Below are 17189 nucleotides of genomic sequence, written 5' to 3'. Positions count from 1 at the left end.
GGAGACGAAATGAGAGCAGGAGGATGATCTATTGTGAAAAGCTTGATTTGTAGCCTGCGGCAGGGTGGACGGTAGTTCAGGGGGGGGTGTGTGCGCGCGCGCGCGCACACACACACACACACACACACACACACACACACACACACACACACACACACACACACACTAATGCTTACGGACCACAGATCTATTTGATTGGATTAATCAGGACTTTCTCCAGTTATCCGCTTTTATTCCCACCAGTGGAGTTACTTGCATTAGAGAATTGCAGTGGAGGGGAGTCGTAATGCTGACGTCCTGCCTCAGCTCCCCCTGCCAGGAGAAATGAGCTGAGAGGGGAGGAGCAGGAGGTGGAGGTGACGGTGGTTGGAGGATGCTCAGCAGAGAAAAAGAGAGGTGAGCTGTGAGGGTTTGAAAGAGGAAAAGAAATGTTCCAGATGCAGCACATCTGTAGGTCTGCAGGAGTGGAAAAACCTTTGAATTCCCTTCGTTTTTTTGCTTGTAGTTTTTCACAGGAACTTTGAGTTTTTGTAGTTTCTTTTTCTCTGAGCACTATGTTTTTTTCATGCTGCAGTCCACACAGACTCAACACTTCTGATTCCAGCCACAGTCAGATTTTAGAATCAGAATTTGAAGCGACCACCATGAAAACATGGTTCGTACCAACAGTTCACAGTTCACAACAGTACTATTCAATTTCACAATGACTTAATTTCATATGAGGTTTCATTTTAGGGGTTTTCAGTTTTCTTTATATGCAGACGACTGTGGCTTTTCTTTCCTACCAAACAATCGACCTGACGCTCCACTTTGTCTTCTGCCACCTCATGTCGGTATATGTTTCTTATTTTCATCTTGAGCATCTCCAGTTTGTCGACCTCTCTCCAGAGAAACATTCTGTTTCATTTGAAGCTCTTTAGCACAAATGGGAGGAATCAAGTTGTGCATTAAGAGTGTTGTTTCGAAAGGTCTCCACTGTAAAGGTCACAGCAACAACATCCCATCGTCAAGACTCAATGCTTCCCGTTTTGCTGAGTCACTGTAGAAATCTGACATCTTTTGAAAGTTTTTGGCTACAGTGTTGATTGATTTTGCCGCTTGGTTAGTCACAGAGTCTATCCATCTTCTATATGTTTCATACAGTTCAGGGTCGTGGCTGCTGGAGGCAATACTGACTGAAAATAAGCGAATGGAGGTTCCACTCTGGACAGATCGCCAATCCATCACAGAACAAACACACAGGAACACTCGCAGTCAGATACAGGTAACGCAGAGCCGTCAATCAGCCTCAAATGCATGTTTTCAGACCATGAGATGAAACTACCTCTAAGAAATAATGGTGTGCATGGGGAGCACATGCAAACTCCAAACAGAGGGTCTCAGGCTGTGTTCACACCGAACTGAGTCGAGCCAGGACCCCTTTTGGGAAGTGTGAATTTGTAATGCAGCCTCCTCATAAATAACTGAATCGTGTTCTCACCGGCGTCGAACCGAAGGGGCGTCAAACCAGACAGAAGCAAGTCGGGTGCTGGAAGGAAACGTGAAACTTGTTCCAAAATGAGTGATTTCAAAATAAAAGCTGTGTCATGTTTTTGCCTTAATATTCTATTTTTTTACTTCTTCTGGTAGAATACAGAACAAACAACGTGATGTAGTCATTATACGCATTAGAAGAATGAACGGTTTTGCACCTCGTCTCTGCAGGAAAGTCAAACAACTCAAAAATTGCACAAAACAGCTCTGTGACCGGAGCGGCTCTGTGTTGCCAGATTGGGCAGGTTTTCGCCAAATCAGGCTTCTTTTTTTGAACACGTCTGACGGGTTGATGAAATGATTATGTGTTTATGAAGTGTTTTTTTAATTATACAAATATGGTTTGAACGTGCATTTTCAACCGAGATGGGGGTTTGGGCTGCTTTCTACTGAGTTAAACGGGTTTATGGTGTGAGATCGACAGATCTGGCAACCTCCTCCAGCGGACTGCAGAGGCACCGCAGACGGTGCTGCGGTGGTTCCGTTCTGCAGACGGAACGCAGCCAGAAGAACGGTTGTTCTGTTGTACCTGATTTTTCTGCAGACCATACAAATTGCCGACTTTCAGAAGGAAGCACAGGCTCTCCGCCGTGCTCGACGTGCGCGCTCAGAATAACAGTCCGTGTCGTGCGTTACGGAAGCCTCACACGGTCAAAAGTGTGGCAAATGAGGAAAGCTGGCTGGACCCGGGGAGCGACCGTGTTCTCACCGCATGTAGATCGAGCCGGTGCCGACCTCGGACCTCCTCCTCGAGGCGGCCCCGGCTGGACCCACAAGCAGGTCGCTCCAACGTGAAAAACGTGTTCACACTGTCGCTCCCGGCTCCACCACGTCATTTATGTCGAGCCAAATGCCTCGGTGTGAACACAGCCTTTAAGTGCAGGTCGTTGTGTTTGTTAGCTGTATCATCTTACAAAAAAACTCACATGCTGCCTTTCTCTTTAACTCTGCGGTGCTAGGTCAACGCTAGCTAGCTAGCCAACATGCTATCATCATAGAGCTGAGTCACTGTAACACCCTGCCATCTTGTTTTGATAGATTAGTGCATTTAGTCAGGGTGGTTCATCGTCCCTGTGGGATGAATATTGGCTTTTATAATTCCAGAATGAAGTGGATACAAACCGGAGCAAACCTGTTATCTGATGCTGAAAGGCTTTTTATCAATTTGCATCGAGATTTGAAGAGCCGTTGTGTTTTCCTTTTTGTTTTGCATTAATTATGAGCGCCGGCGAGCCCTACATTTTGTTTACCATTGCAAAGACCGTTCTGTTCTTTGGAAGGATCACGGATGGTCTCTTACTTTATTCAAATGTTGACAACTGCATGGATAAAAACAAATTTCCAGCCTGTGCTGGTTCGATGCTTTTGACGCCTGAGATATTTGCGAGCTGATGTTTTTGACCGGTGCCTAAAAAGTAATGTGGGTGTTTCTCAAGAGAAATACTTTAAAAAACATTTATATTTCAAGGGAAAAGGCAACTCATAAGATTTTAAAGGCGTGACACATCGCTGCTGGTTGATAAGAGCGAGGAAAAAGAAAAAAGAAAAAAAGGAGACGCAGATCTGAGCGGCTGCAGCGGGCGACGAGGGAACCGCTTTAATCAACACGTCTTCAGCGTGAGAGCAGTCCGTGGGGTCGACACCTCCTCTCCCCAAAACAACCTGACAGCTACTGGAATCCGCCTGTCGGAATTTAAATACGTTATGAAACGTTCCACTGAAGAAACACGCTGATGTTACGCACACACGTGTGTGGAAGCTGATTTAGCAGGAAGATCGAAGAAAGAAAGAAAGAATACGGAATACAAAGCTTGTCGGCTAAATTGTGCAAAATACTTCATGCAAAAGAGGAGTTCATGCCAAAAGATGAATGCACAAGGTTATACACAAACAATACACGATTGTTTATAGTCTTTCCCTTTTCAATACGTTGTGAGGCGTTTAAAGCAGGTGTCAATCGGCTCTGGATTCATGCTGTTATTGTGCACTTTTGCTCAGTTGATTTCCAATGACTTATCTGTGGACTAGCAGAAGATACGGCACACGTCCATCTTCATCGTACCTCACTTCATACTGAGCTGGTGGAGGCTTGGCGCACCGTCCAGTCGCTCCATGATAAGCGTAAAGTAAACACTCAAACCCACAAATTATAGGTATTTAAATGCAAACAGTGAAAAGAAAACCCTCATTTCAACACTTCTGCTTTAACGTGTTGCCTGCCCCCCAAAATGCAGAAGCATGATCTGTTTGGTCCCTGAAGCCTGCTTCATGAAGGATCAGCACTAAAGACTGACCCTCCACCTCCAGTTTTCTGTCAGTCGGATGAAACGATGACAAACGATATCCTCGCAACGAACCTCGGAAAAGATTTCAAAGGACTTCTGAAGCTCTTCATCGCCGACCTCGTAAACCTTGACGTGTGATTGAACTGATAAAAGGCTCGACGCTCTCGGAGCGCGGCGCTCGTAATATCTCCTCTCTTCACTCCGGGGTCGATGCTTCACAGAAACACGTGTGCATGTGGTGCCGCGTGACGTGACGCGCTCGCTCTGGCTCCAGGGGGGGGCGCCGGAGAGACGGAGGGGCAAAGGGTGACAGGGGGCAAGGCCACTGCTACAGAAACCCTCCCTCTCTCTTTCTGACGGGGCAAGGAGCCCAGCAGCCATGTAAACGGCACGAGGAGCCGGGGGCTCGGGGACAGCCAGCTCCCCCGGGGGGCTGGCGTTAAGCTAGCATGGCCCAGTTCAGGCATGGACCGCTGCTCTGCGGCATCTTAGCCTACATAACATGGACAAACTGGTGGAGGGGGGCAAGGAGGGGCGGCATGGCACTGGAGGAGAGGTGTTCTCAAAGGAGAATGCGAAAACTGGAATTTTCAGCCGTTCTGCCGTTTCCTTGTAAAGAGATGCCTTTTTCAAACATTAATTGCTCGGTATCTGCTCATTTCAAGAGTAAAGAGCAAACAACAGTGCTCTTTCTCTTGTTCCTATGTTCCACCGGCTCAGACTTCTGCGCCGCGGTCACCAGGTGTTGAACGCCTAATGAGAAAACGAGGAAACCACGCTATGAGGGAAGAGCTCAGACCGCCACGGCGCCCTGCAGCCCAGGGTAACCACAGCCGGTGGAAATGAGGGCAAATTAGTCTTCAGCTAATATTCCCTTTTAAGCTTGTATTTATTTTAGTAGTCAACATTTGTCTGCAGGGTATGAATTAGCTTCCTTTTTCTACTTCGTTATATAATCCCTGGAAACTGCACGGGTTGAAGAAAACTCAAATACTACTTTTTTTAAATTATTTTTTTCATATTTAGAATGACTGACCTCTGACAAATGAATCGTATATTGACCTGCTGCAAACACTTCAGTTCTCCTCTTAGCATTTAATTAGCTTGGGTTGCTACACTGCTGTGTACATTTTTACACCTCCACTGTCCGGTCGACACTCACCACATCATAAACCTTCAGGGTAATGTCTGCAACACTAATATCATTTGTGAATTCAGTTGCATTTAATTGAAACTATATAGTTAATTTCCTCAGAAACATCAAATGCAGACAAAGCTAGGTGTTTTTTTAAGTGTGTGATTCGTTGCTTATTATTGCTGCTTGTTGTTTTTTTTTTGTAGCATGTATTCATGTTTATTGCTTTACAGTTTAAAACTTCAGTGCGTAACCTTTGAGAGCCGCGCCGCTCTGGGGGGAAAACGAACTGCGGCGGTCAGTGTCCATAAAAGTTTCCCTTCTTTAACCGGGACTTTAATGATATCTGTGCACATCGCTTCACATTTTACAGCCGCTGAAAAAGCAGAAACACACCCCCGGGGGAAATCTACTGCATCTAACGAGTGAGCGCACCTACTACTAAAAAAAAAAAAAGAAGAAAAAACCCAACTGTATCTCTCATCCTCTGGTACATCATGGGAAATACACACAGTAAGTCCAAGCATGAATTAATGTTACATTTCATACATTTAAATTGTGAATTCCCTCCTCGGCGGTGGACTGGTGTGTGGTTCAGTAACCTGCCGCCACCTGGAGCCGCCGCCTCGAAGTGTTGTCGGCATTAGACGGACGGCTAGACGGACCTGGTGACTCACCTGTTGTAAATGTCGTCGTCCTCGCCTCCCCAGCCCCAGTACTCGTTCGGAAAGCCGTTGATCTTCAGAAACTGTTTTTTACTGAGGCCCGAAACGCCTCCGAAGTAGCCTGCGTAGGGCAGTCTGCCGGAGAGAAGAGACGGAAATCAGTTCACAATCAAATCAGAAACATTTTAGGTTTTTTACATTTATACAGAGTGTGTGTGTGTGTGTGTGTGTGTGTCTGCTTGAAAAGGCCAGAGAGATACAGAGCGTGAGTTGATGAACGGCGTGTTTTTCTTGAGAACTTTGAGAAGCGGCTTTAAATTTTTTATCAGGTCTCATCGGAGGAGGATAAACAGAGCTCTTATGTAATCTCCTCACTGTCCTCTTGATTACTTTAAGTTGAAGAGTGAGATCCAGCATCACGCGCTGACTGATGGATGACTTCCAGATACAGCATCGGCGCTGCAAAAAGTAACTTTAGTTTGCTGTCACTCTTCATTTTCTCTGTGTGTGTGTGTGTGTGTGTGTGTGTGTGTGTGTGTGTGTGTGTGTGTGTGTGTGTGTGTGTGTGTGTGCGTAAACTGAAACCGTACAGTTTTTAACTACATTATTCAGAATACTATCCAGAGTAAATGCAAAAACATTCCATAATATATGCACAGATATACTGTAATGTAGCATAACATGAAGCAGTTATAGTCCTCAACAAAACCAATCAAGATGATTCTTCTGTGAGGCAGCAGGAGATTGGTGGGATTTAGGTCAACACTTCCTGTTCCAAAACACTCCATCTTTTCCTTCGTGCTGCAGGATCCGAGTTGTTGCTCCTGTTATCGATCAATAACCTGAAAGCGTCTCCTCAAACTAACTTTTGTGATGCAGGCTTAAACCATACACTCAGATTTCAGTGCAAAGCAGCTTGACGGCATGATGATGCCTCTGCCATGTTCTACCTTTATTTCAGAGCTTCCCTGGGTAGTTTGAAACATTAAAAGATGATGAGTTTACTTGTTGTTCGCCAGTATAATCATCGTGCATTAACCCTCACCAAGTAACGACCGCTGCTGCTAGCAGTGCCGGCTAGCGATGCTCAGGCTAGCCTCACATCACTGAAGCCACTCGCAGTATCAGCCTCAAAAGATCTTCAAACTCACTGAGCTGACAGTAAAAGACTTCAGGAAGTTAATGGACGACATTATGTCAGGATACACGGTGCTAAGATGCTAAATGCTAATCTCCAGAATAGTGAATGGAGTAAAGCAGCATTTAAAACCTGACGTAGTCGTCAAAGATTGTGAGAAATGTCTTTTGTCCGTTGTCGAGATCATCTCTGGATTCATGTATCCATAGAACTACATTTGCTATAACCTCACATTTCTTTAGAGGTGATCCCTTTCTACTCACTGTAACACAGGAGCCAACATTTTCTGCACCTGATATCACTGGAAAAGCTGCGAAAAGGCTCATTTATTCACCACACACACACACACACACACACACACACACACACACACACACACACACACAGAGCCATCTGTCCATACACGGAGCTCATCACATTGGTATTCCCGTCCGTTTCCTGCAGCCTCATGGTTACGGCTGAACACTGCACGTCCGCTGGGAGCCGAGTTGTGTGATTAGATGAGAATAACAAAAAACGGCAAAGATTTCAAAGCGAGAGAAACTATTGTTCACCGTCAATACGCCTGGAGGTGCTTAATGGCCCCACAGACCGTTACTGATCGCTTTCCCTTCTCCGCATCAACATTATTTCTTCTAATTCGGTGTGTGATCACGAAATGAGGAATGCTTATTTGTGTGAAGCGGCAGATTTATCTGCGGCAGTAATCGGCTGTGCTTTGCCATAACTGTGCAAGAAATGCACACAAATCTCCCTCAGCAGTGTTCGATAACATTCACATGAACAAAACAGGTGCACGCTTCCTCTCATATCCTGACTTCAATCAATCAGATCAGATAGAAGAGTTTACATGAAACCACTTTTATCAGACTACTTACAGGTCATGTGACCAGAAGTGCTGAACTTCTCTATAGATTCTTGCCAATAAAGCGACTAGATAACAAGTAATATGAGTTCTACCTTATTGGATCAGAATCTCTTGCTATAGAAAATTATACCACATTAAACCCAACCAGTCAAGGGTCACGAACAGCGGAGATCTCTGTCTCTACTGTACAAGCATGACATTGATTTAAAGTCCTGTTTAAAAAAAAGAGAAATGCGTATAAACCTGCAGTGATTTCCTTGTGAAGAAAGACTCTCTCTCGTGGTATAGTGCCGTCAGAATGAGGCGGTGACCCAGCGTAAGCGTACCTTCATGCTGTTCCCACACAGGGAGTACAAGTGCTTAAACCTCCAGAAAATGACGTCCAATATAATGGTAATAAAATTTAAAGCATTACATGGGGTCCTGCGAGTGGCTCCAATTTGCGCGGCGCTTGTTAAAAAGGCGCCGTAGTGAAGCGGACTTGAAGGTGACCCTGTGAGGCGCCGAGGTAATGGAGGAGCTCCTGATGTGACCTGACTTTCACAGTCAATGTTTTCGCCATTAATCAGACGCGCCGGGTGCTTTTACGCCGTCAACGCCGTTCGAGGTTGTCTCTCAGAAGCGACGGGAGAAACCTCGACGCCGCCGACCCGTCATTATTCTCCCCTCGCTCGTTTCCCCGGCGAAGTTAGCCGCTCGGTATTGAAAGCGAGCGGCGAGGCGGACTCAAACCCCTTCGACCTTTCAGAACGGCTTCTCTTTTTTTTTACGTCCGTAATTAACTCCAATCAATTCTGTGACCTTCTCCTCACTCGTAGCGCCGGCGTTGCCTTCTTGCTGTCAGGAATCCAAAAAGTCTGATTAAACGGGTTTAAAATGCTACCTGATTCATTGCGGGTGAGGGGGACGCTAGCTAGCTACCCGCCACCTGGCGCCGCGTCTGTTGCCAGACAGCATTAGCTTATTGAGCCCGGGATAACGCTTAGCAGACTGACAGGATCGCTGGGTCACATTCGTTGGCCCTCCTTTGTTTGGACCGTTAATCAATACTCCCAATGCTTTTTAGATAATTAAGGGCAGGTGTGGTGTCGTTATGCAAAGAGCCGCCGAAAACAGGACTCAACCTCTGGATGGACCAGCTCCGGGATGAATTCCCTCCAAACTTTGGGAATATTAATGAAGTTTTTTCTCTCTATATGTCCCAGCCTGCTCTCTTTGGTGGGTTGTTTTTTTTTTCCCTCCCTCCCTCAAAGAGCTCTGAAACTTTATGTAGCTTCAACCAGTCTGGTTGAAGCTATATAAAGTTTCAGAGGACCCTGCGCTCGTTAAGCATGCTCTCTCATTCTCTTTTCCAGACTGCGATCTTTCTGTTTTCATCTCCCCCCCCCCCCCCCCCCCCCAATCTCACGATGTGTTTTTCACTCTCCAAAATCTTACATAACCAACCTTTAGTTCATAACATGTCATGAGGATCACTGGCTGTCGGGCTCAGGCTGAGAGCTTTCAGAGTGTGTTCTAATAATTCTTACTGGTTAAAGAGGGCCGATGATGAATAATTCTCACGTCAGGAGTAAACACGTCTCTCTCTTGGATTTGGGAAAAAGATTTTACATGCAGAAATGAAACTTTCTTCCATCTTCACTTGAAAACACCGTCGCATATCAATGCATTGCTCATGCACTCTCTATCAGCTGAAACGCCACCGCTGATCCCGTATCCGGTTATCAGTGTTGTTATTGTTATCCCAGTTCTAATCTCTCATTGATCCTGCTGATGCTGATTCTTTTGTTTGCTCCTTCTTTCTGATCGAACGAAAAAAAAGACCTTGATAAAAATGTGCAAACCTCTACATTTCTTACCATCTGACTGGCTAATGAGTGTTTCTTTACCCTTCAGCCGTACTGACGTCGGAACAGACCTGCAGCGAGGATGCATGTTTTGTTGTGAGAAAACAAAGGAGCCACGTCTCACAGAAGAAGCAGTCTTCATCGCTAATTAAAGTCTTCTCACTTGTGGATCCAGAGACTTGTTGGTTCCGCTTTGCAGCATATGCTCTTGTTAGAGCTCCAGAAGTACGACCAAATCTAAACTGGCAGCACTGAACTGTGCCGCATTTTCAAGCTAATTTAAGCCGCACGCATGCGATTTCCAAGTATAATGAGCTTCGCCCAAATTAAATACTCGCTTTTGTCAATTTTGTGTCAGAACAAAGGCTGCAGACCACCTCTGAAATCCTCTGACAGGCGTCCAGCGCAAGATGTGAGATGTACATATTTACACCGAGCGTAACGAGCCGAGAAGGTGATGGAAAGCAGTGTTTCCACCTGCCAGCAGATCTGTGAAAACATCCTGCATTTTTTCCCCAGATATAATGATTCCTGGACGTCTCGCCGATGAAAAACCCTCAATCTCTTAGATGTTTGTGTTTCAAAAAAAAAAAGAAAACCATGGGAAGAATGTACCATACAACCCTTTCATGTTGGAGTGAAAATCCATTTCCACTTCGTCTCTAACCTGTTTGATCTCACTCACAGCGAGCTGGAGAGAGCTCAGAGAGAACCCGCACGCTACGAGAGGAAAAACCAGCGATGGCTGCGTCACCTGAAGCCGAACTTGTCCATGGCGATGGCGAAGTGGCGCGGCTGGTCGTAGCAGTGGTAGAGGTTGCGGTCGTCCATGGGGATCAGGTCCACGTCGCTGAAGATGAAGCAGTCGTACTCGCCGTCCTTCAGGGCCTCGGCGTAGCCCACGTTCAGCAGCTTGGCGCGGTTGAAGGTCTCCTCGCCCAACTGCAAGACGAGGACATTAATTATAGACGAGATTCTCTCACAGCTTGTTGCACAAATGAGGACGTGCGACGTTCGCAACACTTTCCCATTAACAAGATAATAACTCCGCCGCTGTGATGTACAACATCTAAAGTGAGGCGCTGATCGGTCGCCGCTTTGTCTGATCAAACGCAGACCGCGGCGAGAATTAAAAGGCCTCTGAAAGGAGTGAAATACGAACCTGGAATTAGAGGAAACAGAATGTATGAAATATGCGATTCTCATTTCACTTCAACATCGCAGAATGCGATCGGAGCGGGTGTAGGAGTCGTCATGAATCAGGCCTTTCACACCGCAAATGAATGGAAACGCCATCTGAATGCTCGACTGCTAAAGGCGCCGCGACCATAAACGCAGACAGAATGAGTCAGGCTGAGTCAGATGAGAGGTGTTTCTCTCTTTCCGCGTTCAGCCCGAACGAGGCTGAAATGTTTGTTTCCCCCCAAACAAAAGACCCGTCAACGAGGTAAACACGTTCGCTCAGTCCTGATAATCCGTGTGGAATCAGATAAGATGAGGACGGCGGAAAGGAGCGGACAACGCAACACGGTGATATCAGAGACGCCGCCGCCGTGAAAACGAGCTGCAAGCAAACCGTCCTCAAAGTCATGCTGGAAGGGTGAGCTGGTAAAAACGTGCATAAAGGAGACGTTTATGGGCATTTCGCTGTGTTTTGCTCCAGAATGTATCATGAAAATCAGCTTTCTGTTAAGAGTTTGGTGAATTTTCTGGAGTAGAACAGACATCTCCATCAGGTTTGCATGCATTTCCTGTGTTTTTCGCTCGTTTCCTTCCATCGTCTGAAAACATGCTTGAAGCATCGGGACTCACATCAGATCCGTCTGACTGAAATAAAAAGCAAGACTGAGACTAATGGCCAAGGAAGACGAGTTGTTTTCCTTTATTTATTCTTTAAAGGCTTAAATACTTCACACACATCCGCCGATTGTCAGCTGGAATCGTCTCTGAGCTCAGAGCAACCCGCTTCTCCCACATTTATCTCCAAAGCTTTTAAAAGGCGTTCGCTGCAGAGCAGCGTGACCCGCAGCCAGGCTGGTCAGAACGATCACAGGAAAAACACCTGATTCTGACACCGGCATTTAGCGCCCGCGGTCCGGCTCTGAATTTATCGCTGCATGCGGCGTGAACCGACGTGCTCGCCGAGCCCGACAGGGCCGGACGCCGCGGCGCGGTGCGTCTCGTCTTCCCGCTCTGCGTGGCTCAGGTTCACCGCTTTGCCTAAGATAAATGCCTTTCTTGCCAAGAAGCACAGTTGTGTGCGATCGTGAAGGTTAATATATCTGACAGTTATAAATTCAATAATGCACAAGCCGCTGTATATCTCCCTCTCTCTCTCTCTCTCTCTCTCTCGCTTGGCTTGGTAAAGTTTGAGTCCTTGACAAACAGCAGGGAGGTCAGCGAAGTAAAAAAAAAAAAAAAGATACACTGCAACCTGAGAGTGTTTGGTTGTTTGACAGTCCATCGTCCTTGAGCATGTGTTGAATTCACTCTGACTTTCCCAACAAAATACAATGAAGTCCAGAGAGAGAGAGAGAGAGAGAGAGAGAGAGAGAGAGAGAGAGGGAGAGATCCACGTGCAGAATTGTTATAATGATACCTGCTATAATAGAGTGAAGCTCTTCCAGATCCTCATTTCAAGGAAATGCAGATTTCACCATCAGCACAAAGTTCCTCAAGTTCTGCAGCTGTCAGTCTGAATTTGTTAAAAAAAAAAAATGCAGAATGCAACAGCTGTAGGAGAAGTTTTTGGGATATTTCATTAAAGGAACTTTCTGTAGATGACTGCATAACAGACTAATAGCTTCTTGTAGTCATAACTTAAAATAAGCTAATTAAAAAAAAACAAAAAAACTGAAGCAATCATTTAAAACCAACCGCACAGAGGCAAAGGAACACTCGCTGCAGCAAAACCGTTGGAGACAATGAAATTTTCTGCATTCACTCAAGAAAATGAGCGTTTTTGCGAGCGGTGTAAGACGGTTAAGTCCTCATGGAAACTATCCAAGATGTGAGGGCTCCCATGTGGCAAGATTACAGGCTTATGTTAATGAGACCGGGCTCTACTGAGAGGCATCACTGCTCAGATCCAGTAAAAAGGACTTCCCAGCTGGATGAATTCCCAAGCATCTGTATTATGAAGCAGGATAATAAGCCAGTGTTAAGAATTTGTGCTGTGGTCGTCTATTCTTTGGCCATTAGGGAAAAGTAGCCACTTCTGACTTCAGAGTGATGAATGGATGTGCTGCCTGCGCTCACTTTTCGCTTGGTGTTTAGAAGGTACGCTCGCCTCAGCTCGGGTACATTATCTGCTCGGACCGACCGTGAATCAAGTACAATGTGTAATCCCTCTGGTAAACCTACTAATACCGCAGATTTGAGAGCGTAATCCCCCGGTGCAGGTAACACAAAATCTATTGTTACACATCCCGAGGGACTGCAAATATCAGCTAAAGTGGTCTTCTTCCCGCGCTGGAACACGAGCCGCTTCGGAGGGTTGGAAGCACGACCTACAAACCAGGAGGAGCCCGATCGGCAGCCAGTATTATCAAACCCTTTTTCACAAACCGGAAAATCTACAGAAAAGATCACAGCGCTGTGCCTGAATTCTTCTTGGAACAGTGAGAAAGACGCCTGTTGGACGGTTTGACGCTGCATTCATCCATTGGGATCAACTTAGAGTTCAGAGTCTTGGACGCTACGACATGTGAACTGGGAGAATTGAACCTGCAACCTTAAGACTGAGAGATAATCACTCTACCACTGAGCACCCAATGTTACAAGAACACACTCTCTGAAATTGCGGTTATTTAGTTGAACTGCAGAGCTAAAAACGGTGACGTGTCTGAAAGTTCTGGGTTTTTTGCAGCATTCTTCACCTGAACCGGACTTGATCATGACGTTTTATTACCTGGTTCGTGTCCATCACAGACACCGAGGCTGCCAGAGATCACTCTAACTCATTCAGTTCGGCTCCGGTCGTTGCAGTTTGGTCGTAAATATTCCCAAAAATGCTGACTATGGCCGATTTGCAAATCTGCTGTCTGTAATCCATATTTAAGACAGATAAAAGCTTTAATGTCATCTCCTGCTTTCAATAAAACGATGGAGGCAGGCGGGTGAAGACATAAGGATGAAGAGGCACTACTGTGTGCGAAACTTCAATCTACTTCCTGTGTGCTTGAAGACAGTGTACCGATGCCTGACACACTCCAGCCTGTTGATGGAGTAAACACACTACTCTGCATGCACAGCACGGCTGCAGTAAACACTTCCTCTGCACATGCTCAGTAGCTCAGCACACGGACAATAACAGCAATGCTTGAGTGCCTCGACTCCCGGTCCAGATCCTCCTGGAACTCAGTAGTTTTAGAACTTAGAGTCACCGAAGTCACAGTCAACCATCCAAATGTCTGCAGCTAATAATCCTGCTCACTTCCTCCCGGGGTGTGAAGACGGGTGTAGCAGTAGCTCCATATGGAAGCACAGACCTCAGACTGACACACCTCCACTGGTCCTCTTTACTGCTTGAACCACAGAGCAGTCACCAACAAAACACCTTATCAGCCAGAACACGCTTCACACGATCCGCCACGTCCACCCATTCACGCACACGCCAGTGGCTATGGCCGCCGCACACGGCGTTCGCACACGGCTGGCAGCGAGTCTCGGGTCTGAGGACACCTCCGCTCAGGGATCAAACCTCCAGTCTGGGGATCAGAGGGAGACCAACTCCACCGACAGACGCAACTGCGAAGATGCTCAGAGAAGTCCTGAAGTCTGAGGAACAATGAGAAACATTTGGGTTTCTCTGTAAAAGCGTCGAGAAACGACCATGTTGTAACTGACACTTCATAAATAAAGCTGAATTGAATTGAATTGAATTACAAGAATAAGCAGATGATTTTAGAGTTTCTGTCAAACTGTGTTGAACCACAAATATCCATCCTAAACCTGCTCTATCCAGACTGATCGGAGCATTTGTCTTTGGCCATTATAAAAAAATAATGTTGATTAATTATGTTATTTAAGCATGTAATCAGAATACAAGCAAAAGAGAGAATACTCCTGAAAAATGAATGAAACATGTTTTTCTTGTGATTAAATATGAAGCAGCTGTTTCTTCCTCACATCATTCTGCTTTTCAGTTTCCTGCCTTTAATATCTTTTTTAAGGTCAACTCTTTCTCTCGCTGTCCTCGTGAGGCTCTAGAGATGCATGTTGCGCTCAGAATGTTGCTAAAAATGCTGCTTTTCCCCCTCCAAATCATAAAACTATTTGGAAATGAAATTATAGAAACAAAGCTTGGTTAATATACATTTTATAAACAGCTGCTATGGCGGACGTGCCATAGTAAATAGTTTCACATTAAATGAAAATGCAAAAACTGCATTTTTCTCTTTAAACACTGTCATGTAAACAAACCCTCTCTTAAGATTTCCGTGTGTTTTTTGTTGAATTCGTCTTAACGGCCGGATCACCGGAGTTTCAAACGTCTCGTGTGAGACTTGAGTGGGAGATAACACAGTTTCCACCCGTCCTGGCTGTTGTGTTCGCTCGGTGCTTCATTCTCCTCCTCTTCCTCGGGGCTGTTGTTCCCCGACTGAAACCCCTCCTTGGTGTTTTGTTTCCCCTCGCAGACCGCGGCGCTGCAGAGGACGGCCTGCCCGGGCCACGGTTTGCCTACAGAGGCCCGCAGGGGACAGTCGGAGCGCTCGTGTGTGAATATTTGACAAATCAACAAATAGAAGGGAGAAATGCACAAATGGATTTAGCAGCAAGCAATTTCTCTCTCTCTCTCTCTCCTTTTTTTTTGTTGGCTCCTCGTTTGCAGTTTCGTAGCCATCTTTAAACTTTCAAGGACATTTCTGCTCCATTAATTTTTGATCAGGCTCTACATAATGCAGCGTGCATATGCATGGGAGCGTGCAGCCTCGGCCTTGTGTAAATGAGTCTGCTGACACTCGTGACAAGTGTGTGTGTGTGTGTGTGTGTGTGTGTGTGTGTGTCGCAAGTAGGAGTTTTCTTGAAAACATGGAGGTCCGGCTCCGTTCTCGGGGGTGTGCCTGTGGCCTCTTGATCGCTGCGTCTCCTGTGCGTTTTCTAATCTGACATCAGATCCAGTCAGCGTGAGCGCTTCCCCTCCGCGTCGCCTCTTTGAGTCCAGTCTTCAGGACTGTTTGAATACAGAGCAGCGTGCAGACTGAAGGCTTTCTTTAAATTTCATTGTGCAGTAATTGGCATTTATGAAAACGGGCCGCAGCCTGCTGACATTTCAAATAATTACAGCGGTCCTGAGAGATGTTTTTATCAATGGCTGCTTGCATTAAGAGAGCTCGGAGGAAAGTTTGAATTTAACACAGACTTTTAAGTGCATCCGCTCTCTTTAGAAAAAAGAAAAAAAAAAACTGTAAACAACATTTAAATCCCAGCGTTGGCTGAATACTAATCATGAAGGAAGTTACACAACCGCATTTCTGTCTGAACCGAGGCTGTCAACAACTTTGTTAGCCCAGAAAATTCATTCGTTCATTCATTTTCAAGTCAAAACGGAAATTTTTGCTGTTTTTTGTCTGTTTACATGACGACAGTGAAACGTCTGACTGCGAGCGCCGTGATCGTGTTTCCATTTTCACCTGGAAAAACACAAACCGACAAGCTGCTCTGCTTCTGAAACAAGATGATCGAGGTTAGATGAAGGCGCAAAGGCTTGAACATCATCCAGAAGAGCCTGTGTTTATTACAAACCATCATGTTGTTGCGACTGAGGATGGCTGGGGTAAAGCGCCGTGTGAAGGAAGAAAGAAGAAGAAGAAGCAGTCATTGTCAGATTTCTCACTTTCTGATAAAATATTCATGCCACCAAATCTCAGGTGTCTGGAGAAAACTCTGTGCTGATGAAACTTTCTCAGAAGTGTTTCCTGAGAGTGAGGAGTCCATGCACGCGCCTGAGGGACGTGGCGGCCAGAGTGTGCTCTCAGCACGGCCGGCGGATTCTCCGTCAGGAAACCTGTGGCTCGTTCAGAACGAGAGGGGGAGCGGCGAAGAGTCGCCTGATCGTGAGGGAAACGGAGGCTGAAACCTGACATGAAGCCTGTTTGTGGAATCAGTAACAGTGCTCTTTCTCTTGCTCCAGATTTACCCCATCTGAGGCTGGGTCCTGTTTTTCTCCTCATTTGTTGTTTTCTGTCATTTTTTTGCTTTCTGTTTTTTCTCTGTGGCCACAATGCCAAACTTAACTACGCTTTTCTTTCATATTCATACTCAAAACTTCTGAAGCATGAGTGCAAGAAAACAATTCATCACAGTTCAGCGAGTAGTATATTCTGCATATTCATCCTGCTCCAGCCTGCACTGTTTATTTCAGCTCCTCGCGTGCAGCTTCCTGGAAAATGTGTATATAGAGGAAGGATTTGTGAAGAAACTGAGTACTTTGTGTATTGATGGAAAAAAAAAAAACTCTTTCTTGAACAATGAACTAACCCCATTGAAGGTTTTTGACAGCAAACGGTTGTTTCCTGTGATTATCTTCTAATTCTAATTAATTATTTCCAGAGTTAACAGCTGCAATGAGTTCTATCAAGAATGCAATATTTGTGTATTTTGAGAGATTCCCTAAACCTGCACTATTTGTTGAGTAAGGTGAAAATGTGGGCCTGGCAGCACGGCAGCGAGGTGCTGCGGTGTCTTTCAGGTCCTGGAAGCTGCTCGCTGTGGTC

General features: G+C 45.8%; 1 protein-coding gene across 1 annotated transcript in view; it reads right to left on the bottom strand.

Annotated features, from left to right (window-relative positions):
- The window catches only part of b4galt2 (UDP-Gal:betaGlcNAc beta 1,4- galactosyltransferase, polypeptide 2), a 113351-nt gene that overhangs the window by 13060 nt on the left and 83102 nt on the right, over positions 1 to 17189 (bottom strand). Inside the window, exons 4-5 of the mRNA XM_030115032.1 lie at positions 10226 to 10413; positions 5631 to 5753 (exon numbers count right to left, since the gene is read on the bottom strand). Of these exons, the coding sequence (XP_029970892.1) occupies positions 5631 to 5753; positions 10226 to 10413 (311 nt within the window). The remainder of the gene's footprint in view (positions 1 to 5630; positions 5754 to 10225; positions 10414 to 17189) is intronic.

The sequence above is a fragment of the Salarias fasciatus genome, chromosome 18, assembly GCF_902148845.1.
Source record: "Salarias fasciatus chromosome 18, fSalaFa1.1, whole genome shotgun sequence".
In the NCBI taxonomy this organism is placed as follows: Eukaryota; Metazoa; Chordata; class Actinopteri; order Blenniiformes; family Blenniidae; genus Salarias; species Salarias fasciatus.
The sequence above is the reverse complement of the archived record's forward strand: the minus strand, read 5'-3'. Positions and strand labels throughout refer to the sequence as shown.